This window comes from Heterocephalus glaber, unplaced genomic scaffold, assembly GCF_053883595.1.
Source record: "Heterocephalus glaber isolate CG9 unplaced genomic scaffold, H.glaber_assembly_v1.0 deba00001509, whole genome shotgun sequence".
Lineage (NCBI taxonomy): Eukaryota > Metazoa > Chordata > Mammalia > Rodentia > Bathyergidae > Heterocephalus > Heterocephalus glaber.
In genome coordinates, this window is record NW_028258325.1 from 57,700,397 (window position 1) to 57,727,798 (window position 27,402).

The window sequence follows — 27,402 nt, forward strand, 5'->3', positions numbered from 1 at the left end:
AGGAATGGCATAAGTCTCTGGGAATAAAAATATAAATAACTATGGTCTCTGCCTTTGAGGAGTTCTACACATGCGTGCATGAGACCAACAAAGAGAAGTGTACTATCATAAATCATAAAGGCTGCTGTAAAAGTTAAGAAACTTTCCTTAAGAATAGAACAGGAAGGTCAGAGATTATCAAGAAAAGCTTCCTAGAGGAAGTGACAATTCAGTAATACTAACTTCTACACACCATGGTATAAGGTTGGTCATATCCCAAACAAAATCTTTTGATTGTTCTCAGCGACACTGGGTCTTTGGGCATTACAGTGCATTTACAAAACCAACGTTCTTTATATTAAGCATTTGAGATAAGGTTCAGTCTGAAAACTTCTACACCTGAACTTAGCCAAAAGGCCGAGAAGTGATAAACTTTTTTTTTGGCACCAGGGACCGAACTTGGGACCTTGAGAGGCAGGTGGCAGCACCACTGAGCTAAATCCCCTGGCTTGAAAACTTCTGTAAACAGGATTCTATGGAAATCTCAAAAATGCAAAAATAAAGGAAAAATTGTTGAACTCAAAGCAGCTGCAGATGTTATAATCAGCCATGGTGTCCTTGGCCTTTGTCAAAATACTGACAGGAGTTTCTGTTTTCCTGATAAATCTGTCCCAGTTTAGCATACTTTACTAGCTTGAATTTTTTGTTTTCTTTTCCCTTTTTTTGCGGTCAGATGTTTTTAAGAGACATTATGATTACTGCTTGAATTATTTTTTTTCTCTTTAAAGTTTTACTCATATTGTAGGCAAAGCAAGAAAAATGAAAATAAAAGCATTTGTGTCCCATGTTGGGCACCATTTATCACAGCATGTAACCATGGAGGCACAGAGGGTGAAAAAGATTACTCAGAGACAAGACTTAGTTTAATCATTGAAGGCCCCAGAGAGGCTGCTCCAAAGTCTCATGAAAACAGCAGTGAGCTGAGACTTCCATGGCTATTTTGTATCTCAGGGACAAGAGAACAAAGACATAGAAGAGCATTGGCAACCTTTGAATAGGAGTTTTGGTCAGGGGACAGGAAAGGAATGCGATGGTTAGTTACATGGCACACCAACCTAATTTAAGCAATCTTATTGCGGCAGAAGGGACACATGGCCAAAGCAAACATCTCTGAAAACAGCTGGCTTTTTATTCTGCTGACTGTTGCCTCTGTAGATCTGCTCTAAACTTAACCATACACTCTAGGAGCCTGGGAATCGTTGTTCCAAGGTCTCTTCCTTTTCACATTCACTTCAAACACTCCTTTTACCAGTCTCCCCACATTTGGGTTGGGTACCAGTGTATGGTTCATGTAGTTTATCAGCTGTAGTGTTTCCATCATGGCAGTGAGTAGAAAGGTTCATATTGGTAAAATTCAAAGATGTTTCCTGGGTAATAATGTGATATTTATAATTGTGCATTTTATTACAGTGATAGCCTTTTTATTTTTTGTGATACTGAGGATTAAATCTTAGACCTTTACACTAAGATACATCCCCAGCCCTTTTTACTCTTTATTGTCACTAAGTCATAAGTTGCCCAGGCCCAGCTGAGATTTGTGATTCTCTGGCTTCAGCCTCACAGAGTTCTGGGATTAGAGGAATGTACCACCATTCCTGAATCACTTGATATTCTTAGTTTTTTTTTTTGGTGTGTGTGTATTGGCATTGATCCTAGGGCCTTGTGCATGGTCTTTGTTAATTTTGTGAATGGTCTTGCTAAATTGTTCAGGCTGACCTCAAAGTTGTTATTCTCTGACCTCAAAGTTGATAATTTCTCACCTCAGCCTTCCCATGAGCAAGGATTACAGGTGCCACTAGGATGGTGTTTAATTTAGATTTGACAGTTGGGTCCCTATAGCAATTAGAATACAATCCTATTTCTCTTGCATCCTTAGTTATGCTAAGAGCCTGTTAAATCTAGCCATTGAGATTTTTAGTTCCTGTACTTGGGTGTGCTTTGAAATCAATTATCTACCTTTCTTGCTCTTTGGCCTTTTGAATGTCAATGATTAAAATGTTTTTTTTAATGTGTGAATTTTGTTTATTGTGCTATCGTGGATACAGCAATAAATCTGCAAATCTATATAAAAATTGTGTAATTGTATAAGTATGTTTTGAATAAATTTCTGATTTATTCATTCTATAAACTTTGAATTATAAAATACTGTAAGAAAAGTTTAGAATGACTTCAGGTTTCTTAACATTTTTATTCATAAACTACTAGTTTTATTAAATTTTATTCCCTCTTAATTTAATGTATAAAGCACTGTATTAAAATATAATAATCTTGGGGCCGGGGATTTAGTTCAGTGGTTTCACCACCTGCTGTGCAAGCTCAAAGACCCGAGTTCAATCCCCTGTGCCAGAAAAAAAAAAAATATATATATATATAATAATCTCAAATCTAAACATCTCTTCTTAGAAATTGTGAACATTTCTAAGCAAGGTGGCACATGCCTGTAATTGAAGCTACTAGGGAGGCCAAGGCAGGAGGATTACAATTTCAGGGCCAGCCTGGGCAATTTAGTGAGATCTTGTCTGAAAAAGGGAGCTGGAGATGTAGCCCAGTAATAAAGCACTTGCTTAATGTGTTACTGAAAAAAACAGAGAAAGAAATTGTAAAGTGCTGGAAAAAAGAAATTGTGACAGTTCCACTGAATTCAATAGGAAGAAATGAGGTTTGGAAAGGATATTAGCACTTCAGGAGAATCAAGAGGTTGATTCTCATAGGGCAGTGTTCATAGGTGGGAAAATGTAGACAGTTCACAAAAAGAGAAAAATACTGTTAGCCTGAAGCTCAAAGTCTAAGTTTTGAGAAATAAAATTGGATTAGTTAGACCATGGAAAACTCTAGGTGTGAGGTAAATAGGATAGCAGCAAGCTATTGAAAAAATCTGAGAAGAGAAGAGCTATGGTACATCTGATCTCGCCACCACTTTTCGGAGCGATCATTTTGTTTAACTTCCAATAATTGTTGGGGTCTAGAATGCTCAGTAATTAGGTAGGTCTGAAATTAGCAGATTTTCATCATAAGTCTAAAACCCTATTAGCGTGTTCTCTTGCTTATACCAACCGGCTAAATTTATGCCACCTACTTCCCCCTAGCAGCTAATAATCAAGTATAAATGATATTTTTTAGTCATCTCTATTAAGAATTCTTGTAAATTGTCTAAATTCATTTTACTGAAGCTACTCATTATCAATGGTCATTGTTTTTGTGCATTCTAACTCCAACATTAGAGTGTAAGCTCCCTGAAGGCAGGGGTAGTGCTTTATTTATATTAGTAGCTTCTACAATACATAATTCTGTGGTCATCAAAAATATTCAATCATTTTTGAATAAATAAATTTATGGCATTAGGAAGTCTCTAGGTCAGCCAGCCATCAGCCTGCTGATCAGCTTCCATGATATAATATGCAAATCTTCCACAACAAAAAATTAACATATGCTTACATTAGCATACTCAATTTCACTAATAACACTCAGACATAAATTACAATAGTCTCTAATTTGAAAAAAAAAGACAGAGGGAAATTCAGCAAAATCTCTAAGCTTTCATATCTAGGATTAAAGTTAAACATTCTGACATATCAACTTGTTATTTCCCTTGATGTCATATTACCTCAAACAGAGAATTATCAGTAAATTAGCAAGCTAAAGGAGAGACACACTTTTGTTTTCATGTATAGAAAGAAAAGATTCACTAAGTTTTTGCACTGATTTATTTCTGAGGCCTATCCAGTCACTTTCAATCCTAAGGACAGTGGTGGATCTGCAGGTACCTGTCTGTCCTGATTATTTCTCGATGGGTGGGAGCTGCAGCCTCACCTTCTGAAGCAGTGAGCCGCTGTCAGGACCCATAGGTTACTGATCAGGATCCCTCCACAGTGGTGGGCACCATTGACCTGCAGGCTGACTTGCCAAGGCCAGTCGCCCTCCTCAGCTTGAGTACCTCCAATGACTCTCTCTGCAGACAGTGTAATGAGGTCTGGACGGGCCCCGCATGCTGAGGAGAAAAGGATATTAATGTGATAGGAGGTACCGATTCACTTGATTAACTTACATTTTAGTGATTGCTGCAGGCCTTCTCCAGTAGTTATGACTTTCTGTCTTTTTCCCCAGGACATGCTAAATTTCCCAAAGCAAGCTTCTTATGCTATACTTTTAGAATAACAAGTATGAGTTCTGTTGTCTATTGAGTGCGTTCTAGAGAAGATTTATGAGCTTAATTGGCATGTGGGGTTCAACTTCTGGAACAGCTCCGGAATTGTTTGGCATGGCTGGTGAGTGAGGGGTGAGATATGCCAGTGTTAGAGATCCCAGATCAGCCACAGACTCCTGAAAAATTTCTTTCTTCTCACTAGACTTTTTCCTCAAAATATGGTCTGTGGCTCTGTAGCATGGGCATTCCCTGGGAGCTTGCTAAAAATGCTGAGTTTCAGACTCACACCAAGGAAAGAATCAGAAGCTGCCTTTTGTTAAGAGATGTGTGTGCCCACTGATGTTGGGTGGAAACCAGGAATCCTCCTTAGGGGTGTTGCAGTTCATTGTGGAGGTTCCAGTCGCTCTCTAGAACTGACTGAATGTGACCAAACATGTGCTTGCAAAGGAATTGCTCTTGGGCAGGAGAATATTCTCTAGGGTGGTTGAGGGGTTTTAGTATGTAGGTTTATTTATGTTGTAAGAAGCCTATGAGCAACCCAGTAATTAAAGTTGAAAGAGAATGGGGTGAGCCAATCACTCAATTCCTCTTGATTCCAATTTCTATGAATTTTTATTCTGTAGTCTACTACTAAGAAATTAGATGTAAACTACCAAGAATTTCTATTCCTGGGCTAGCTTTGAATCACTTCCCTGCTTCAATAGAATAACCACTCAATAACCACTCTTTTTTTTTTTTTTTTTTTTAAATTCCCCAATGGAGAACGAGTAGTCCATTAAGAATATACATGGGACCTTGGTTGCTTTGCTGCTTCTTCCAAATAAATTCTCTAGTGAATTATTTAAGCACATTTTATTCAAAATAATACCGAGTTAAATATTAATGAAGTTGAAAAACACCCATGGGGTGGTACAACTCTGTAAAATCACTTAAGTTTCTGAGATAGGCCAGAAATACAGGTACACTGCACTACTTTCCAGCTCTAATCTGTTAGCCAGAGAAGTAAATTGTGTGTTTCTAGGAATTATATTTCTGCTATCCGAGCCTGAGAGTATATAGGTGGTGTTGAACATAGTGACTTTCCCTCCATGTAAGACTTTAAAAACGTGTTTTTTATTATATCTTATGATTAACCTGAATCTACAAAAGAGCATGCTATTCTGATAGTCAGGAAAAGTTACATAAATGGTGTCACGAAATATATCTTACAACTCTACATAAATGCCATCATAGAACCAAGGAAGTAAAAGATTCCCCCAAATGCCAAGAAAATGTCCGTAGTCCAATCTTGAGTATCTAGTGGGTGATACTCTTTTTGCTACTTCATTTTTTTCCCTAAAAGGAGCTGAAATAGCTTAAGCATTACTCCATGGTCAGTCGGATCCACAGTGTCTTGTTTTGTTCCAACAGCCATCCACCACAGTTACCTCAGGCTAAGGACACCAACTTCACAGACACTGCTCTGGCAAAGAGTCTACCACATTTTCACTTTGACTCCTTATATTTTGGCAAAGCATATTTACAAAATAAATTCAAAACTTACCTTGAGTCAAAATATTTTCTGTATCTTGGTCAGTAATTGCTGGGGGGCAGAATAATCAACAAAATACAAGTTAAAATAATTTCACTTTGATACCTTAAAGAGCAGTACTCAGATAACCAGACTAAGAATCTCTGGATTTGCTGAAATGCAGATTCCTAGACTCGAATTTAAATCTGCTGAAACTCTAAATCACATGCTTTAAAAATCTGTTTATAACGTTGGACCAATTTATTGTTATGCACACTAAAGTTTGTGGTTAAATTTCTTATCAAATACTTAAAAGATTTCTTTGCTCTCAAGTCACTCAGTTTAGTTGGGAAAACAGAGACATAAATAAGTCACTGAGATACAGTGTCATAAATATTAAAAGACAAGTTAATTGTTCACTTATTAAAATATACCTTTAAGTGTATATTGGTATGGACATATATTACTCTACTGATATTATTGTAGGTGCCAAAGGTACAACAGTGAGCAAAATATAAGGGCTCTGCCCTTACATTATTTACATGTAGAATTAATCATGGAATCATTCAAATAAATATAAATGCAGAGTTGTTATGGTTTGGGTCTAGATGTCCCCCCAAATCCTCATGAGGTCATGGGTTGGTGAGTCTAGTGTGTGTGATGCTAGGATTAAGGGCATGTGATTACTAAACCACTACATGTGAGTGATTGGTTTGGCACCGCCCTAATACTGGTAATCTGAATAAGATAAAAGGAGCAGAAAGACACTTAAGGTCCCTTGTTGCCTTTGCTACCTTGTGCACTCTGTGTTGTTTCTCCTTTGTGATGCCTGTTTGCCATCCCTGCCTTGGAGCCAGCTGATTATGGACTGAGACCTCTATGAACTGTAAGCCAAATAAACCCCTTCTTGGATACTTTTGGTTTCGTTTATTTTGTCTCATCAATGAGAGAAAAGTAAGTAACACAAGAGTGGAAGGGAGAAAAAAAGAGAGTAATTGATTTTACAAGAGAGAACCACAGAAGTTATCAGTGGAGAAATGACATTTGAGTTAGTGGAAATAATGTTTACTCTGTATTTTGAAAACCTAAAAGGAAAATTTCAGGCAGACAAGAGGGGAAAGGACATTCCAAATGGCAGGCACAATGGGCCTATACCCGGAGTTGTAAGGCTGCTGCGCAGTAGAGCTAGGACACACATTGCTGTAGGGGGCTGGTGGGCCAGCCTGCAAAGAGAGCCATGTCAGTATTGTACAGTGAAGGTCTGATGCTTCTAGTTCCAGGTCTGCTTGCAAGACAGTTTCCCCTGCATGTGTGGCAGTCATCTCAAACTCCATGTAACCTAATTTACAAATAATTCACTCCTTATGTTATATTTCCTCCTCAGTCAATATATCACATCCCCAATTCCCCCTTAATCATCATTTTTAAATCTGGGTCTCCAGGTTAACTTCTAACCCTAACTATCCTCTAAATTAGCCCCCTCCTCACTGCCCCTTCTGTTACTATTTCAATTCATGCTTTCTTCATTGGACACTAGCACTACTGACTTTAAAACAAAAAAAAATTTTGTGCTTTTTCAATTCTTCTACCTAAACCATACCAGATTGATCTTTTCTTTTTCTTTTTAAAAAATTTATTCAATTTATTGGTACATTTTAGGTATGCAATATGATGACATTCATCATTGGGAATTTGGTTCTTATTTTTTCCCCATTCCCTTGCCCTCCCTTCAACCCCTCCATCCCTCCCTATTTACAAAGACTTTGTTTCCATTTTTTTCCTTTTCTCATATCTATTCCTTTCCTTTCTTTCCTTTCCTCTATCCCTCCCAATTCCCCTTTTTCTTCCCCTTTAGACCTTTTCTTCCTATTTCACATTATCTATTATACATTTTGATCTTCATTTACACTTTCAGTTTCTCACACTAGAAAAGCTATTCAGTATTTATACATGTATGTCCTATTGATTTCACTTCAGAGTATGGCCTCCATACAGCATAGTACTGGTAAAGAAACAGACTCAAGGATCAGTGGAATAGATTAGAAGATGTAGCAACAAATCCAGACATACTCAGCCACCTCATCTTTGACAAAGGAGCCAAACACCCTCACTGGAGGAAAAATAGCCTCTTTAATAAATGGTGCTGGAAAAATTGGGATTCAACTTGCTGACAATTAAAACTAGACCTATGTGTCTCACCATGCAGTAAACTAAAATCGAAATGGATCAAAGATCTAAATATTAAAACAGAAACACTAAACCTGCTGGAAGAGTGGTTAGGTAGAACTCTTGAAGACACTGGTGTAGGAAAAAATTTCACGAACAAAACCTCAGTTGCTCATGAACTAGCACAAACAATCAACAACTGGGATCTCATTAAAAACTTCTGCACAGCAAGAGAAACCACTAACAGAGTGAAGAGACAACCCTCAATGTCAGATTGATCTTTTCCAAAAGTGTAGGTCAGATCTATCTTTCTACACTTGAAATATATAGTGAGAAATCAGTCTCTTTGTTTCCGTAAGTCTAAACTTCTCAAGATAGATTTTCATGTGGTCTAAAACCAGCAAGAAAATACATAATGTTTGGGTGACATTTTCTTTGAAAGCATCAGTGGAGCCAACTCATGCCTTTGGAAACAGTAAACAAAGAAGAGGTGGCCAGTCTTCCTCACTCTTTGAACCAGAGAGGCTTGAGTTTGAATTCTGAATGCCCATGTGCTGTCTGAGCTTGGGCAACCATCTGTCTGTTGTAAATGGGGAGAGTAAAAGTGTCTATGGGATATGGAGATTGTGGGGATTAAACAAAGGCCAAGATGAGTACAGGACACTTAAAGTTATGCCTAAAAAATAGTAAGAGCTCTTTAAATAAGTGTTTTGATGACAGTGAAGAAGATAATGACAAAAGTGATACAAATGAATTGTCCCAGTAAGCCTCTCTTCATTGTTCTGCCAAAACATCATGTTAATTACAGATTATTTTCTTCTTTTCATGTCCTTCTATCTGGCAATTTTCTTTCTCTAGTCTCAAAATATGGGATCCTACTCCTATTTCAAAGTCCATCCATCTGCCTTTTGCTGAGAGATACCAAACAGTCTGGTATTTTCCTTTCCTGGATTTCCTTAGTAGTGTTTTACACTAGGTGCTTGATCATACATTCCCTGGATTGTCAAGTCTGTGATCTTGATTGCTATCTTGTGTTGGGCTATCTTTTCCTTCAGTTAGATTATGAGGTCTTGGGAGGTGGAAACCACAATGTCTGGCACAATGTTGAACAAAATATGAGCACTTGGCAAGTGGTCTTGGAAGAATTCCCTTATGTATAGGAGCAGAGGTAATAGTCATTTGGGCATCAGTGAGTAAGGACACAACCAGGCCATGGACTTTAGAACAATTCTTGGAGATCTTCCCAGTGACAAGCATTAACTCCTTAGTTGCAAGGAGAGAGGTGCATCCGGGGTGAGGAATGGGGACATGAGGGACAACTTCATGGGGATAATGCAGTGACTGTGAACAAAATAGGAGAGCATTTCAATGTTTTAACAATGAGTACTGCCATAGCAGGTGCATACTGGTCCAATGCGGGAGCCGCAGAAAGCCTTTAAATCTTAAACTCATTTGGAGGAAATTATGGCTTCTTAAACTAGTCTTTGTAAATAGAGAGGGGTGGAGGGGTTGAAGAGAGGGGAGGGGAATGAGGAAAAAATAAGAACCAAGATATATTATGTCAAGGTACAAATTTCCAATGATGAATGCCATTATACCTAAAATGTACCAATAAAATTTAAAAAACCCCAACTAGTATTAAATGGCCAAGTTGTAAGAGTGTCCTTCATTATGTAATTTTTTTCTTTCAGTCACACAACAATTATATATTGAACATCTTTTATGTACTAGATCCTGGGTGGCAGAAAGACAGTACAGTGAACAAGACAAAGGGGTTCTTGCCTTTAGAAAGCTTGCAGAACAGGATGAAGCCAAACAAAACACAAAATACACAAGTCATTTGTTACTTTTAGTTTTGATAAATGCTATAAAAATGAAGGCATCTGTGAGATCAGTCATTAATTAAATTATTCTTTGACCCTGAACATCTATTTACTTTTCCAATAGCACGTCCACAAATTGAATATCTGACAATAATATTCTGCATAAAGAGTGTTGGAGGGGTAAACAAAAATGAACTTTTAGCAAATAAAGTTTAATATATGAATACTAAATTAGCCTTTAAATCTTAGAATTTTTATGTCATCCCAGTTAGGATGGCTCTCATCAAAAAGACAAAATGTGATGAATGTTGGTGAGGATATGGAAAAAGGGGAGCTTTCATAAAACACTGGTGGGGCAGGGGCCGAGGATTTAGCTCAGTGGTGCCACTGCCTGCCTCACAAGTGCAAGGTCCAGAGTTCAATCCCTGACACCAAAAACCAAAAACCAAAATACCCCAAACCATTGGTGGGAATGTTACTCATATAGTCACTATGGAAAAATGTATGGAGGTGGCTCAGAAACTATAAATAGAATTATCATAGATTCAGCTGTTTCACTGTGGATATGTATTCAAAGGAATTGAATCAGCTGTTAAAAACACATCTGCATCTGATGTTTATTGCAGCACTGTTCACAAGAGCCAAGGCATGCAATTGGCTTAGGTGACCATCAGTGGAGAAATGTGAAACAACAATGTTATATGAACCTAATGGAATATTATCCAGCCCTACAGAGAATGAAGTCTTGAAATGAAGGACTTTGTGTTAAGTGAAAGTAAGCTGAGCACAGAGGAAGCAGATGCTGTATGTTCTCATTTATAGGCAGTAGCTAAAAGAGCTGACCTCGAAAAAAGCAGAAAATGCAACAGTGGTTACCAGAGTCTGGGAAAGATGTGGGGGATGGAGGGATGGAGAGAGGATGGGCAATGGGTCTGGGGGTGAATCATTTCTTTCTGTACAACTAGACTATGATTGGCAATCATAACTATTTCAAAATAATAAGTAGAGAGGAATTTACATGTTCCCAACACTAAGAAAAATTACATATGAGGTGACAGAATACCAGTTTCCTTGATCTAATCATTGCATATTGTATACATATATTGAAATATTACCCTACCCTATACATATGTACAATTACTATGTGTCAATTAAAGATAGAAAACATAATTACAGTGTTTTCACGTCTTCCCCATGCAGCCCTCAGACATTAGGGTAGGAATTATTTACATTTTACAAAGTAGAAAACTGAAACCAAAAATATTCTTAGATCCTACACTCTAAAATTTGTTGCTTTTTTTTTTTAAAAAAAAATTCTTTTATTGGTATGTTGTAAGTATACAATACATTTACATTTATCATTGGGTGCTTGTACTTGTACATGATGTATCTTGGTTATTTTTTTCCCCATTACCTGTGTGCCCTTCACCCCCTCCATCCTTCCCTATTTACATAGATTTCGTTTCCATTTTTTTTTCTTTTCTCATAAGCACTCCTTAAAGCAGTTTCAGCAAGGAAATGTATTTGCATATACCCTGAGTTTGCCTTTTCACTTTGCTGGAAGTGTTGAAGTCGAAAAAAGGATGTGGGAGCAAGTTAAAATGTATTGTTTATATATGGACACTAGGAAATAGACCTCTTTCCATGTTGAAATTATTCCATTTAAGAAGAAAGTAGGCAGGGTGTGGTGGTGCACGCCTGTTTCCCAGCTCTCCGGAGGCCGAGGCAGGAAGATCGCCATGAGATCGAGGCCAGCCTGGGCTACACAGCAAGTTGAAGGGCAGCCTGAACTACATAATGAGACCCTGTCTCAAAAAACACCAAAAAAAGAAAAAAAAAGAAAACAGAAAGAAAGAAAAAGTAGTATATTTAAAAATATATATAACTATTGAAAAGCAAAAACATCTTAATATGTTTTACATTAGAGGGCTATATATATATTTTACCTTTTTAATATATTGTTTTGAAAAAGTTTAAATCCAAAGAAAGAAAGCCAGTCTCTCATTTAATTAGTAAACTTGAGGGATATATTGAAATAAAATGGTAAGCAAAAAATGGTACTTGCTTGTTATCCCAGTTGAAGGGTTTATTTCCAGATTTCCAGAGTTATTCAGCATCTGTTGTAAGATAGCCTGAACCATGCCTTTCATTGACTCTCCATTGTTACGTCTACTGAATCGAAACTTCATGACGACATCTGCTACCACACTGTTACCTTCTTGCCTGTAAATCAAAAAAATATTTTAAATTGTGGTAATTGTGATAATTTTTTACTATATGCTCTTCTTGATTAAACCTTTACATTTAAGAATTCTTTTGATGAATTTATCTTTAGAACAGGTTTGCCAAGCCGCCTTTGCATGTGTAATGGGACAGCACAATGCTGGCTCCTAAATCTGGTTTTAATGCACTGTATTCACCATACATTATAGCTGGCTTTGAAGTAAAAGTGCCACAGACTTTCACTGTGTGATATTTTGAAAGTTATTTAAGTTTCTTAGTCTTTCTGTATCTACATCTCTTCATATGTAAAATGGGTTATTTAAAAGGTTATATGAATTAATGTATATAAAACTTTTGGGAAAAGTGCATAGGGTACAATAAATAAACTGTAATTATTAGCTATCAATAGACTTCATCAATCTGGAAAAAAAACTCCCCTTAAATTTATAAACAAACTTAACAAACCTATGTGTTAGATGCTCAGGTTAGTTTTCTGGTACCTACACTCTCTCATTTGGCTACAACAGAAAATTTTAACTTCTATAGTCATGTGTTAAGGTTTTATATACCATTTCAATTAGCCATGGGGACTATATTCCTAACAATAAACTTTGATAATGTCCTTCAATATTCTTAGTACTGAAACATAGATAAAGTCACTTTTCTTCCATGTTAATTATCACATAAGCCATTTTTTCAACTTGATGTTGGCTATCCTCTTTTTTGAACAATTGCATTAGACACATTTGGTTTAATGCTCTCATGTGCTTCTTGGCCTCCTTTTATTATCTCAGTTGCCTGGTCTGACATATTAATTCTAAATACTAATTTAATAGTTATTTAGCAAATATTAAATAAGCACCTTCATGTGCTATGCACTATTCTGTTTCAGCAATTAGCTCAGATCAAAGTTCACAGTTTCCATTCTTGTGAATTCTGCTGGTTAGATGGAGAAGCAGACACTGAACAAATCATTACAACTTCATTACAACTTCCAGGTTTAGAAATGTGGATACTGTAACATTTGAGAAAAAAGCTTTCCATATAAAAAGCTGGAAATGCTAGATAAAATATTATAAATTCCATTCAAATGCAAAGCTAAACTCACATAGAATGAGGAAAACTCCTAACAACCAAAAATAAAGAATTTGAATATTTTGTGGTAACCACTGAAATACTCAAGGGGCTTTCAGCTGGTAATTTCACAAAGGCTGGAGACAAGGCCTTGGACTATTGCAAAATATGGAGTTGGGCCAGAGATTTCAGAATAGGACCAGAGCTCTTACAACATTAACCTCTAGTAAAAATATGAATTAGAAAGAAGCATCTGCTTACCAACTGATAAAAGAAAGGATTCTCTGTCTCTAAATTTCAACTTTAGATAGAAAAATATGTCTTTCCCAAGAATTCATGATCATAAACTTGGCTATATGATGTGTATGATTGGATTCTCATCAATACTATCTGGATTTCCCATAATTTTTAAGCTAGGAAATTAAAAAACAAAGTACATCTTCTGCTGATTCCCTTAGAGAGTTTCACAAAAGCAAATATTCTGGAGGAGTGTGTGATAAATCCACACTGCAGAGGGTCCCATTTTAAAATGGGACTAAGGTTTAACTATTATGAGTTGAGCCGGTATAAACATGGATATGCACATATCACTGTAATGTTATGTCTTTAACTCTTAGGAAGATGCCCATCAACAAAGGAATGGATATATATATACACACTAGAGTACTGTGCTCTCATAAAGAAGGATAAATGTGAGTCATTTTTAGGAAAATGGGTGTACCCTGAGACTATAAATCAGACATAGAAGGATAAATATCTCATGATTTCTCTTATATGAGAAACAAAATATAAATAATTTAAAAAACAAAAGAAAAGACAGATGATAGGAAATGAAAGTAAACCTTGTGAAACTGGGAAGGAGGTCAAGAATGAGGTTGAGGGGAGCGAGGGGAAAAGTGGAGGTACAAAGAGGATTAAAATGTGATATAGATACATATAATTCCCCAAAATAAATGCACTTATTATGTATTGCAAGCATTTACAGTACTAATAAACAAGATTAAGTATATAGTTCCAATGAGAAATAATGCATCAGCAGCTAGAGTCAAAAGAACAATAAGAGCATCTTCACAAACTTCACACAACAGAATTCACTGATAAGCATATTTTAAATGATTAATGGCATAAAAGAAGGAATCATAAGAATGTGAAAAGTAGAAGTTGTTATAAAAAAACTCAAGTAGATTCTCAAAAGAAATAAATAGAGCTTACAGATAGGACAACACCCATCTAAACAGGAAAGTCAACAAATGATTACAGAATATTAATTGAAGCTAAAGATAAATTAACTGAAAGATGGAAATGAATAAATTACACAGAATCTAACACAGGTAAAGAAATTAAAAAGATCAGAGAGGTTAAGAGATAACATGAAAGATCAATGTATAGCTCAACTAATGATAAAGAGAAGCACAGAAAAAACAAAAGAGCAGTGATACTAGAAGAGATTAGAACTACCTGGAATTGATAAAGGTATGAAGCCTCAGATTGCAATGAGTCAATCAAAGCACATCAAATAAAAGAAAATTCACATACAAAAATGAGGTGTGATAAACTATACAGTGAACATTCAAGTTAAAAAAGATTATAGTAAAAGATACATTGCATTAATCCCCCTCAAAATACTTCCCCTTGCTTTGAACACACTTATTCCATCATTCTCGCCACTTTCCTAAGTGTCTTTACAAAATATAATAAAAAATACAGTGAATTCTGCTGCTGAGTGGTAATGGAAAGGCAGCCTTATAGAAACACTGTGGTGTTTCCTCATGAGCCTTATTCACTGCATCTGGCACTCTGCAGCTTTTGAGTGTTTCCCAAAATCAAAGTGACTGTACAGGTACATTTTTTAATTGATTCAGGACATTGAGGGAGCCATGCCAACTCAATCAAAGACACTCACAAAAGATGACTTTTCATAGCTGCCTTAGAAAGTAATGAGAACAATAGAATACATGTGTTTGAAGCAGGGGGGAGCATTTTGAGGAGAATTAATTGTAATATATCTTTTACTGTAATACACTAAAAAAATTTAAATATTAACTGTATTTTTCGATCATACCTTAGCTATAACAAAACTCTGAATTCCAATGACAAGATTTCTCAAACAACAATAGAGAAAAGACTCACTACCAAAGAACATGTTGACTGACAGATTTCTTAACAGTAGGAATGGGAGGTAGTATGTAATTATATCTTCAGTGTGCTCACAGAGAAATAGACAGTGGAAGGGGTAGGAGAAAGGCAAGAAAGGAAAGGAATAAATATGAGAAAAGGAAAAAATGGAAACAAAGTCTTTGTAAATAGGGAGGGGTGGAGGTGTTGAAGGGAGAACAGGGGAATGGGGAAAAATAAGAGCCAAGATATATCATGTAAAGGTACAAATTCCCAATGATGATGGTCATCACACTGTATACCTAAAATGTACCAATGAACTTAATAAATAAAAAAGAATTTTATACATGCACTAAACTATTGAGAATGAGGCTAGAATAAGGCCATCTGTTTTATTAAAAATATCCAAAATAGAGTTTATCATTCACTGACTGTTGTGAAAGAATTTATGAAGGAAATACTTCAGTAAGAAGGAAACTGAACACAGAAGAATAATTCGAGGTATAACAATAGGAAACACAATATAGCAAAGGATAGGTACTCTAAAAAGGCATAAGCAGTTATGAATAGTTATAATGACTTATTTGCATGTGGACCTAAAGCATTAACAAGAATTTGCAAGAAAAATTGTTGCAAATGCTCCATATTGTTTGGAACAAGTGTGGGGATTAAGTGACTCTCCTTGTTCAAATTCTAATGGTAATCACTAAAATAAAATAGAATAGATAACTTCTAAACTAGTAAAAAAAAGAAAATGGAAAAAACTCAGTCATACAGATGAACGCAAGACAGTAGAAAAAGAAGCACAGAAAAGTCTGGATAAAGAACACAAAAGAATATGGAAGAATTTCATCCAAATATAACTTTGTGGGAGTAAATATAAATCAACTTAACTTTCTGGTTACAGGCAAAGATTGTAAGAATGCACTAAAAAGTATTAATCTGCTCACAGTAGGAGAGATATCTATCCTATAAAGACATACACATTTTGAAAATAAATGGGTACAGATACATTAAACAAACAATACTCATAAGAAAACCAATACACCTTAATGTCATATGAGATTTTAAGATGAAAAAATATTAATTAGGAATAAGAAGTAAAAAAGTCTGGATAAGAAGTAATTCATGAAGAAATTATAACAATTCTAAAAATTTAGGTACCTAATAATATTTCCTGAAAGTATACTGAGAAGAGAAACAGACAAATCCATAGTGGTAGATTTTGTGTGAACAATATAATTATTAAGTTTAATAGGAAGGAACAAAATTTATCATCAAGAAATAGAACCCCAGACCTATGTAAATAGTATTACACAGAAGTGTTATCATAAATAGTAAGGAAAACAGCTTGTGTGGAAAAATTAAATCAAATCTTTACCACATACTATATAAACTTAAAACCTGAATATGAATGTCAAAATTAAAAAAATTTTTTTTCCCCATTAACTTTATTGGTACATTTTAGGTATACAATACAGCTACATTCATCATTGGGATCTTGTACCATTACATGAGTCTCTTGGTTCTTATTTTTTTCCCCCTCCCTTGCCCTCCTTTCACCCCCTCCACCATTTCCTATTTGCAAAGACCTTGTATCCATTTTTTCCTCTTCTCATATTTTTTCCTTTCCCTTTTTTCCCTTCCCCTACCCCTCCCAATTCCCCTGCTCTTTTAGACCTTTTCTTCCTGTTACACAATATCAGTTATATATTTTTTAAATTACAATATTAAGATCTAGGAGACATTTCCACAGATTTTACAGAATTTAAAAGGATATAGAAAGCATATTACAAAAATCTTTTTTGAAATAAAAAACTTTAAAATTTAACAAGAAAATACCTGAGAATTAATACTTTAAACATGTGCAACTCAGAAAGTGGACAAATGATTGATACTTATAGCAAGTACAGAACTCCTACAAATAAATAAGAAAGAAACAGCAAACCACAGAAAAATAGAAAAAATATGAATATGCTAGTCAAAGATGAGGGATTCTTAATGAATGATAAAAATTATGAATAAATGCTTAAACAGGACAAAGCGCTTGCACCAGTTAACTTATTTGATCTTCATCACAACCTGAGCAAAGAACTGTTATTAGCAGAAAAAACCCAAGAACACAGAAGTTAAATAACTTGCCAGTGGTCACACAGCTAACAGAATCAGCACTAGAATTTACACTTAAGCAGTTTGAATCCAAAACCCATATGCTTTATCACTGTAAAAGTAAAATTAAAACTGAAGAATGTAATTTTTCACCCATTGGGTTAGTAAGAATTAAGTGAAAGCCTGACTATATCATAATATAGTGAAAGTGTCTCTCATACACTATTAGTTAAGGTGTAAATTTCCCCAACCATGTTGGTGGGTCCTTTATCAATACCTAGTAAAATTGAAGACCCTCAAACATCAGCATCTAGAAAGTGAACTTTTAGATAAATATTTTCATGTGGGCATATATAAAGAATGGTTACTGTAAAATTTTTAGAAAGTCAAAAAATGAAAAAATGTTAATACTCATCAAATGTTGAATGGATAAATAAACTGTGGTGTATTCATCCAATAAAATGATAAAATAAAGGAATATATGACAGTTAAATCAACTAGGCTTAGCTGTAATAACATGGGATCACATAAAAATTTATTTGAATAAGCCTGTGGGAAGACACTGTGTAATCCTATTCATGTAGAGTTGGGAAACATTCCAGACAATTTTATATGTAAATTTTGGATATATTTATAAATAGGAATCTATAGGCGCATACATGAGAAAATCATTAAGGAATCCTCTTCTTTCACATTCAACATCAGTCTCATCGAAGCTCCCTTAAAGGTTTATTTGGAATCTCATTTATTTTGCCAGTATCAATATTATTCTAGCAAGGGCCTCCAAAGTCTCTATTCTACTTTATTGTAATTCCTCCTAAGGGATCTCATGCTCTGAAGCATCATGCCCCTCCAATTTATGCTACACACAGCAGTGTTGTGATTCCTTAAAATCTCAAGTTGGACTGTGATGCCTCTGTTTAGTGGCTTCCATCTTATCCAGAGTAAAACCCAGAGTCCTTTGCCTTGGCCTGGAAGACCTACATGATCTTGTCTTTGGGGAGATCTCTGACTATGACCACCTCCAACACATTTCACCTGTTTAGTCCACTCTAATCACACAGGCACCCTTTCAGTCCGTTAAGAACCCATGTTGCATTTCCACATAGAGAATTTGCTGGTTTCTCTGACTTCCTTCATGTATTTGCAGTGCTTACTTTTGTCTTCTTCATGTCTCTGCTCAAATATCGTTTCATCAGTGGAGACTTCAACCACTTCTTTAAGTTTTTTTATTTCTCAAAACAGTTTAAAATATGGCAAAATATTGATTTGACAAGTCTGGGTGGTTAATACAAGGCCACATGCTCCTGTTTGTTTCTGCTGTCCTGTCCCTTTCTACATGCTCAAAATGTTTCATAATGAGTCTGGGGTTGGAGTGATGGTGAAGGGTCATTTCATCAGACCTGGAACGTAAGAAATGACTAGGTGAAGACATGTGAATGGTGTCACTTACTTTCCATATTTGTACTGGGGCTGGTGAGTAAAGAGTGAGATAGAGATTAGTGAAAAATAACCCTGGAAATGGAGATGGAAGGAAGAAGTCAGATGAAAAAAAATTGAATACACTTTGATATATAGATTCTTGATATATATATAAAATATAATATACATCTGTATATATATTCTATATCTATACCTATATATCTTATTTATATATGTGTTAGGATACAAATATACACATATGCCTATATATATATATATATATATACACATTATACCTATATCAAGAATACATGTATTTTTAATACATCTACAATATGTACATTTATATTATGATATCTCACATGTAAGGGTAAAGAGTTGCCATTGAAATGATTTTAACCAAAGGAATAGTATATTTGGATTTTTGTTTAAATATTTTTCTAGAGTGTAGAATAGAATGACACTGAGCCAGGCAGACTTGTGAGAGTGTTGTTCATAGTCCAGGAGAGAGATGGATGATGGCATTGCGCTTAAAGAGAAAGCATGATGGGGCCGGGGATTTATCTCAGTGCTTTTGCCACCTGCTGCGCAAGCCCAAGGACTTGAGTTCAATCCCCGGTACCAAAAAAAAGGCATGAAGCTGGGCGATAATTATTGAATAGAATTGTGAGGGTTTCTTTCTTGGGCAACTAGTTTGACTGTGATGCCTCTGGCTGAGATTGGCAACACCAGTACAGTGACATATTTGGAAGGGGAGAGAGGGTAGGTTCATGTCTGGATATTAAAGTTGAGCTGTCTACAAGACATTAATGTGTGATAATAAGTAGATGTTTGTGCATATATGGTGATATATATATCGCCATATGATTTGGATGTCATTGTTGAACTTGGCAAGAGCAGTTTGTAGTTTGAGATGTGGTCATAGATCAGACTGAATGCATCATCTTCAGAACAGACTGAAGTGGGAAATGGGAAGTGAACAAAAAAAGAGAAAATGCATGTCAACACAAGTTTCAAGCATTTGTAGCCACTGCAGATTTGACAAAAAAGTCCTGCAGGTGATAGAACTGTACTCACTGAAATGTGTTTTGGAAAATATCCTTCACACAGACTCTTCCAACTCCTTTAAATTCACATCAAAACTTGTTTGACCAGAAATCTATGCTTAATTTTTGTGATGTCAGTCCTTGAGAAGAATTAGTGTAATTGCTCTCCCAACCAAAAACCTTTCATGTATTATTTGAAGGATTAAGCAATGTGGGCACTTAAGACTTTATGGGAGAGTCAGTCATTGTGACTATTTTGATTAGAAGGGCCTGTTTCATCACATCCCATAGAAAGGTGCATATTTAAGTAAGGCAGGGATGATCATAAGTAGCATGCACACTGCCACTCCTCCTGTTATTAGTCTATGACAAACATGACATAGATTTGGCCAAAACATCCTTTTATTATAGCATTTCATGGAGATGAAACCAAAAAGCCACTTCTGATGTTGGTTATGGTGTCCTGTTCTTGGATGAATACACCCAGGCTCAAAGCATTGCACAACTCCAGGAGTCATGGCTTACAGAGACTGCATTGTGAATGACATCCACAAGGTTTACATGGTAGGATGGGTGTTACTGCACCTTGTCTCCAGTTTTCCTTTCATCCTTTCTTCTTTTTTCCGTTAAGAATTGAAGCAAGATGAACATTTAATAAGTAGCTAAATAAATCATATATGACATTTTGGGCAATGTTTTTTCAAGCTGCTCAGGATTCTGCTCTCATATCACAAAGTGCACGAGCATGTCATTTATAATCCATGCTGTGGACCAAAGTCAAATGTGCCAAGTTGCATCTAACCTCCCATAATTTTTTGAGACCATTTCACTCACCTCAATCTGACAACATGGGCTCTGATAAACCTATTTCTTAAATTTGATTGTCGGAATGCATTAGTAATCTGTAGAAAGAAAGGGGAAAATGTTTTTGTAATTACAGTTCTTCCTTTCCTTTCTCCCACCCTTCCAACACAGGACTTATATTAATGAGTAGAACTAAGTTTTCCATTGAGTTCAGCTCAATTCTATCACAGAAGTGTGGGATTGGCTTAAGCAGGTAATGTTACCTTTTGATGTGGAGTCTATTTCTTCATCTATCAAACAGAGACAACACTGACCAGAGGCATCTTTAGTAAAAGTCACTGTAATTACATTACCTTTTTAACCCTGTGAGAGCCTATGTCACATGACTTGGTGGCTGTGCTAAGGGTGTTGGAGAGAGAGCCAAATCAACACAAGGAAATTCCATTCATACAACTCATAATGTGTGATGCCCAACAATTGCTTTTTAAATAGATAAACCCGTAGTAAAGCATTGTAAAATGAGTAGCAATGAAAGCTTAAAGGCAATAGGAAAATGAAAGAAGCAGCAGTCTTTTCCTTGTCATTTCGGATCCATGCCTTAACACTAGAGGTTACTTTCAGCATTAGTTGGTGATTTCTTGACCCAGCCAGAACAACTTCTCTGAATCAGTGCTCAGTGCCAGCAAGGGTGGGTGCCTAGGCACACAAAGTTCAACTTCCTGTCAGCAGAGAGGGGTTCTGTGAGTGGTACAGTTCTGTGGTGCAGGCACAGATGAGCTGTGGTTCTATAATAGAGAGTAGATTACGGTGGCTTGTACCATCGGATGGCACTCACATGGATGTTGGCATGAAAGGTTAAGACAGGGAATTAAGTGGCATGCTGAATATTACATTTATCCAGGATATGAAGTCAACTCATTTGAGACGGGAAGGTTTATGCAGTCTATTATATGTTATCCCACAATATATCTTACTTTTTTGATATCCATTCTTTTTGATTGGTATCACCAATGAGTTGTTGGAAAAATAATGTCTTATTTCCCAGAGGCTTTAAATATTTTTAGGAATAATGAAACTCTTGACTTTGTTAAAACAATTTCATGCTGATTTTTTAAAATTGAAGAAATATTAGGAAGTATTATGAAAAAAGCAAAAATCACTCTTAATTCCACAATCTAGTGTTAACCACTACTGTCATTTGGTGAACCAAATTCAAGTTATCTATGTAGAGAAGTATATGTTTACTAATATGGAATATTACAAGAAATACATTAATAAAGGGATTTAGCTTTAATTTTACTTGACTTTAATGGACCTAACAGAAACTGAAATAAAGCTGAAGAAATTGCTAAATTTTGAGTAATTATTTCTTGTTATTATATTTTAATTCTTAGTTGAACATTGCACTGACAAGACTACCCTGGACCAAAGTGTTAAAGGTCCTCTTTAATTTCTACATGTGCACTATGTGGAAAATGTTATGAGCAATTTGATGAAGACCATGATCAAGAGTAACATAAAAAAACAATTGGCTGATGTACATATACAAACAAAAAAGACAATGCCTATGGGAGAAATTCCTTATTTCACAGAGTGGGTAAAAATATTGCTATTGATTTTCTTCAGAATGTATCCAATGATTGGTAGAAAATCAGTGAGCAGATGCTTGAAGACTGCACTAGCAGGATAGTGGAAAAGGCAGTAGACACAGGGTATTTATCTTGCCAAGAGAAGTTTAATGAATGGTGTCACCCTTTTCCCTCTCAGTTTCTTTATCTGTAAAAGGAGTGCAGCCAAAGTGTACTGAAATGGTTGATCTGCAACAGTTCCTGCAATTTATATAGTCTATGTATTTATTTTTAGTGAGCTTCATATTCAGTCTTTGGGCATTTTCTCATCTTCCAAAATTATTAATCTGTTAAAATGAGTTGATTTTCACATCTATTTGACTTTGTAACCTGTATTGTTGACCATTTATTACAGTACATAAACACCAAGTAAACAGTGAAAAAAGAAAACTATTTAATATTTTTTCCTAATTGAGGGTGGTAAGACTGTTTTTTGTATTCTATGGCAATATAGAATTCTCCACCTCAGTAAAATCCATAATCAATAAATACTGAAATGAGTTACAGGCTGTTTAACTAAGTTCTAACAAATTGAACATCATTAAATCTGTTAGTGGATCAAGTCACATAAATGGTAAAACATATAAATATTTATTATCTAGAATGTCTGTAATTGTTACATATTTTTCATCTTTACAGGGAAAAGATTCTGTTAGTTGCCTATGAATATATCAGATAAATCACCTTCTTTTGCTCAGTTTTCAAGGAAAATATGAAATAAGATATGTGGCAGTATAATCTATTACTGCAATAGTCTCCAAATATCTTTGATTTTGCAGTCCTATGGGTAAAATATTTTATACATGAACAACCAAAAATACAGTATATATTAATAAGTTATAGACATACAACACTACTGTACTAACAATATAAATTATAAAACTTTTCCAAAATTAGAATTAATAAAGGCCAAGTTATAAAACAAATACTTATTAACTTTATTATATATTTTAATAATAATGCTTCAGGGTTATAATCTTACTGTATAGGATTTATAATTTTTAAAACACTGTCAGAAAATGATTCAAAAGTCTGAGTCTAGGTTTAGTTTCAATACTTAATTTCAAGTGCTAAAAAAGTTTTCATATAACTATGTGACTTCAAATATATGAAGTTTATCATTGGTAGAACTTAGTAAATCATAATACTAAGTTGTCAATTATATTTACTGCACAAAGATTTTATTGTAACTCAACAAGAGGCTTTTCATTTCTCTCATGTCAATTGGTTATCCAAATCAAATGAAAATTTGCAAACCAAATGAAAAGTGTTGCTGCACACACACACACACACACACATACACGCACACACACACATATATATGTAAAAGAAATGTGTTCAAAACCTACTGAAAGTGATAGTAAATTCTTCCTTCCAAATTGTTATGTATGTAGGTTTGAGACTTTTATAAATAACATACTTTGCATCATTTTCAGTAGAATAAAAGAACACCTGATCAACTAATGACAGGTACATTGCTAAACATATTTTCAAGTTTTCTGTCTATAGTGTTTTATTTCAAAAGCTATTAATTTCTGACACTTTTAACCTGAAGGGACAGGTTTTGTGTGTGTGTGTGCGTGTGTGCACATGTGTGCAGAATTTGTTATCTTCTAAGAAGCACTATCACTGGCTGGCATTGCTTGCCCTAGTGATAGGGTTATAATTGAGAAAAGTGGAGGTGTCAGTTTTCACATTGTCTTTCTGTGCATTGACTTGCTTGCTCATTATTATGTTTGCATGATAGGGCTATTTTCAAATTGTAGGACTGTAAATTTGGTTTTGCAGGATTCCTCTCAGTTCCTAGCCAGTTCTGGAAGATTAGTTTACTTTCAGAATGAGATAAATGGCCCATTCTTGTTGACCAACCAGTGCCACTGTGTCATCTTCACTTACTTGCCTGTTTATTGCTGGACATATTGTGTTGGCCTTCCGACATCAAACCAAATGAAGGTCAATCCATATGTTAAGAGCTAACAAAGCTCTTTATCCTTTACTTTTCTATTTCTTAAGAAAGAGGCTTTTTTTTTTTTTGAAAAAAATGCATATAGGGGACCGTGGAGTACTTTTTTCTATTACTCCAATGTATTTTTTGTTCTTTCTGGGATACTAGGACACACAGCCCACTCTAGAGCTCCACAGTGATTGGAACCATGACTTTATTTTGTGTCCCTAGGACTTAATCATAGGAACCTACAGAATACATGACTCATTCATTCATTCATTCATTCAAAAGATATTTTAAATTTGTAGTATGCTAAATTGTCTTTGAGGCATTAGAATCTCTAATAATGGATGTACCTGAAATGATATATAATCATTTAAATGGATTACCTCAAAGCCCTGATGGGGTAAATGATGTGATAAGAGTAATTTCTATTTACTGATTTTTTTTTCTCACTCAGTGTCCTTTTTTACTTATGCAAATATTACTCTCTTAGTGTCAGGCATCAGAATACAATGGTGAGACAAAAAAGAGGGTTCCTGCAGTTGTGGGGGTTACATTTAATGGTGGGAGACAGAAATTAAAACAATCATCCACAATTAAGTAAAACCATAAATGCTTTAAGTGCCTCAATATAGTAGAAAGATTTGATCTGGTCAATGAGATGAGAGGAAATGTTTACTGAGGTGAAATCTTCAGGGAGAATCAGAGTTAGCTGGGTGAAGAGGAAAGAAAATTCTTTGTGGAGTGAATGGTACATGTAGGCTCCTGAGGGGAGAAGAGCCAGGTGGTGTGTAGGGATGAAAGAAGACCAGTGCAACTGTACCCTAAAAGCAAGTAGGCTAGGGTGGTGGGAAAGACCACATTGTGTAGGTCAGTGCCACATGAAGCACTTGAGTTTTATTCTAAGTAACAGGGAACCCTGTAAGTATTTTTGACAAGAGGAAAATATAATCAGATTTGCAATTTCTCTTGCTGCACATGCATACCAGTTTCAAAGAAATAATCAAATGATTAGTTATGCTATTTTGGTCTTTCACAGTAGAAGTGTGACTTGGATAGGCATTGTGGCAGTAGATAAGGGGAGAAGTGCATGGACTTGAGGGAATCTAAGGGATAAAATCTACAAGAGTTGATAATGGGTGGGGTATTTGACATAGCAAGGATGAATTCTTGCTTTCCATCTTGGATAACTGAATAAATAGTATTGTCACTAATATGGAAAGGTATCATTGGAAGGAAGTTAGTGTGGTGTGATCATGAGTTTGATTTTGAGTCATAATGCATTTTAAGTGTTTTAAAATAGCCAAATAGAGATATCAAGCTTACAATTAGGTGAAAGTCTCTGAAGTGTAGAGGTTCAGTCCATGCTAGATGTATAGTGTGTCACTGGTACATAAGTAATGTTGAAGTAAGGGCATGAATATCATTGAGAAAGAGAATATAGTGTGAGAAGAGAGGAAGGTATAGGTCAAAGCCTAGAGGAATTTAAACATTTGTTGGCAGTGTATGGGAGGGAAACATCAGGCCACAGACAAGGAATGACCAGAGAGGTGGGGTGAAAAAAGTAGGTGAATGAGTGGCATGGGAATCTCATGAAAATCACAGAATTGTAGACTTTTTCAGTGAGAAGGTACAATAAAAATTCATCTACTTAAACTATTTTATTTTCCTGATAAATAAAATGAGACTCTGAAAAGAGAAGTGAATTGCTCCACAGAAAGTCCTGAGGCTACTTTACTGCTGATTCAGGTCATGACGTTATCTGTGGGCCAAGGGCAGTAGTACCATCTGTTACCTCTAGAGAGCGTATGACGCTTGGAACCAGGAAGCTGCGCTTTAAATGCCTGTTTTACACAAGTGCCTTTAACAGGTTTTTTCATCTCACAGTTTTTATTTATCTGTCTGTACTGATGATATAATAAATCCTATGGCTATTGTGAAATAGATGGGTAATATATATGAAAGTGTTTTGTAGTCTAGAAAGCACTATACTGGAATATTTTCATGTAATGTTTTAAATGTTCGAATGTTTTAAATGTTTATCCTTTTATGGAAGGATTAATGTATAATATTAAGGAAATCATATACCAGATGAATTTCAAGGGAAATCTTGAAATATTAACCACATTATCAAACCACAGTGCTCTAAAAAAATGGCGCTACTGCAGGCAAAAATTAGTCTGTAAAGTACAGATCAGAGTATGGAAAAAGAAAAGGAGGAATTTAACAGGTGACAATGGCAACATGATGAACAACTCAATTACACTAAGTAACACAATATTTTGAGACAACATTTAGCAATTTTAGGGGAAGTTTCAATACATTAATAAAAAATTCTAGATGATAGAAAAAAGTATAATGATTGAAAATAATGAAAGTATAAAAGAAAATGTGAGTGAACATTTAAAGAATATTTAGGGTAGAGAAAGACATTCTTCAATTTTTTTGTTTTGTTTTATTTTTTCAAGACAGGATCTCACTATGTAGTTCAGGCTGGCTTTAAACTCACTATGTAGTTTAGGTTGGCCTCAAACTCACAGTGATCCTTCTGCCTCAGCAAGAGGCAGGGATCATAGGTGCGTGCCACCACGCCCTGTGAGAAAGACATTCTTAACTTGGTATGGAAATGAGCAATTCTAAAAAGAATTAATAACTTTGGCCATATAAAAAGTAACTCAAGTAGGGTGTGGTGGCACATGTCTGTAATGCCAGCACTTGGAAGTCTGAGGCAGGAGAACTGCCTTGAACTACATACATAGTGAGATCCTGTGTCAAAACAAAAAATCAAAAATCAAAAAAAAGCAAAACAAAACAAAATAAAAGTAAACTTTCTATTTCACATAAAATGAAGCATAAAATATCCATCAATATGAATGGTCATGAATTAAATGAAAAAGTATTATATGCTGCTTTGGAAAATATTCTGTAAATCTTTAGAGCACTATTCCAACTAGTGTATATATATTAGACTAAATAAGCTACTTCATTACCTCTTTTTCTCAGAAATGTTAGAGACATATTTCAATATCAATGGATTTAGAAATACCATGTAAAATAACTAAATACTATAGTAGTATATAAATATACAGTATTTTATTTAACCAGTCCTCTATTGACAAGTGTTTACATTTTTTCAGTTGTGCTTTGGTTTTGTTACAGTGCTGGGAATGGAACCCAGGGCCTCCTGTATGCTAGGCCAGAGCTTTCCCAGTAGGAGAGACCCCTGACCTTCTTTTTAGTTTTGTAAATTATAATTATATTTAACATTCTGATGACCATGCTTTTTCTACATCCCTGAATATTTAATAATTATATTCTTGGGATATAGTCCTAGAAGTAAAATCACCATAT

The 27,402-nt window shown here is 35.3% G+C and overlaps 1 protein-coding gene and 1 long non-coding RNA gene across 3 annotated transcripts in view; one reads left to right on the forward strand and one right to left on the reverse strand.

Annotated features, from left to right (window-relative positions):
• Positions 1 to 27,402, forward strand: part of LOC147825186 (uncharacterized) — a 98,550-nt gene that overhangs the window by 40,902 nt on the left and 30,246 nt on the right. The window lies entirely within an intron of this gene.
• Positions 1 to 27,402, reverse strand: part of Tmprss11d (transmembrane serine protease 11D) — a 122,720-nt gene that overhangs the window by 15,447 nt on the left and 79,871 nt on the right. For both annotated transcript variants that reach the window (XM_021262280.2, XM_087187753.1), the window contains 4 exons: positions 20,506 to 20,573; positions 11,748 to 11,905; positions 5,727 to 5,765; positions 3,850 to 4,027 (listed from right to left, as the gene is read on the reverse strand). In XM_021262280.2, the coding sequence (XP_021117939.1) occupies positions 3,850 to 4,027; positions 5,727 to 5,765; positions 11,748 to 11,905; positions 20,506 to 20,573 (443 nt within the window). The remainder of the gene's footprint in view (positions 1 to 3,849; positions 4,028 to 5,726; positions 5,766 to 11,747; positions 11,906 to 20,505; positions 20,574 to 27,402) is intronic.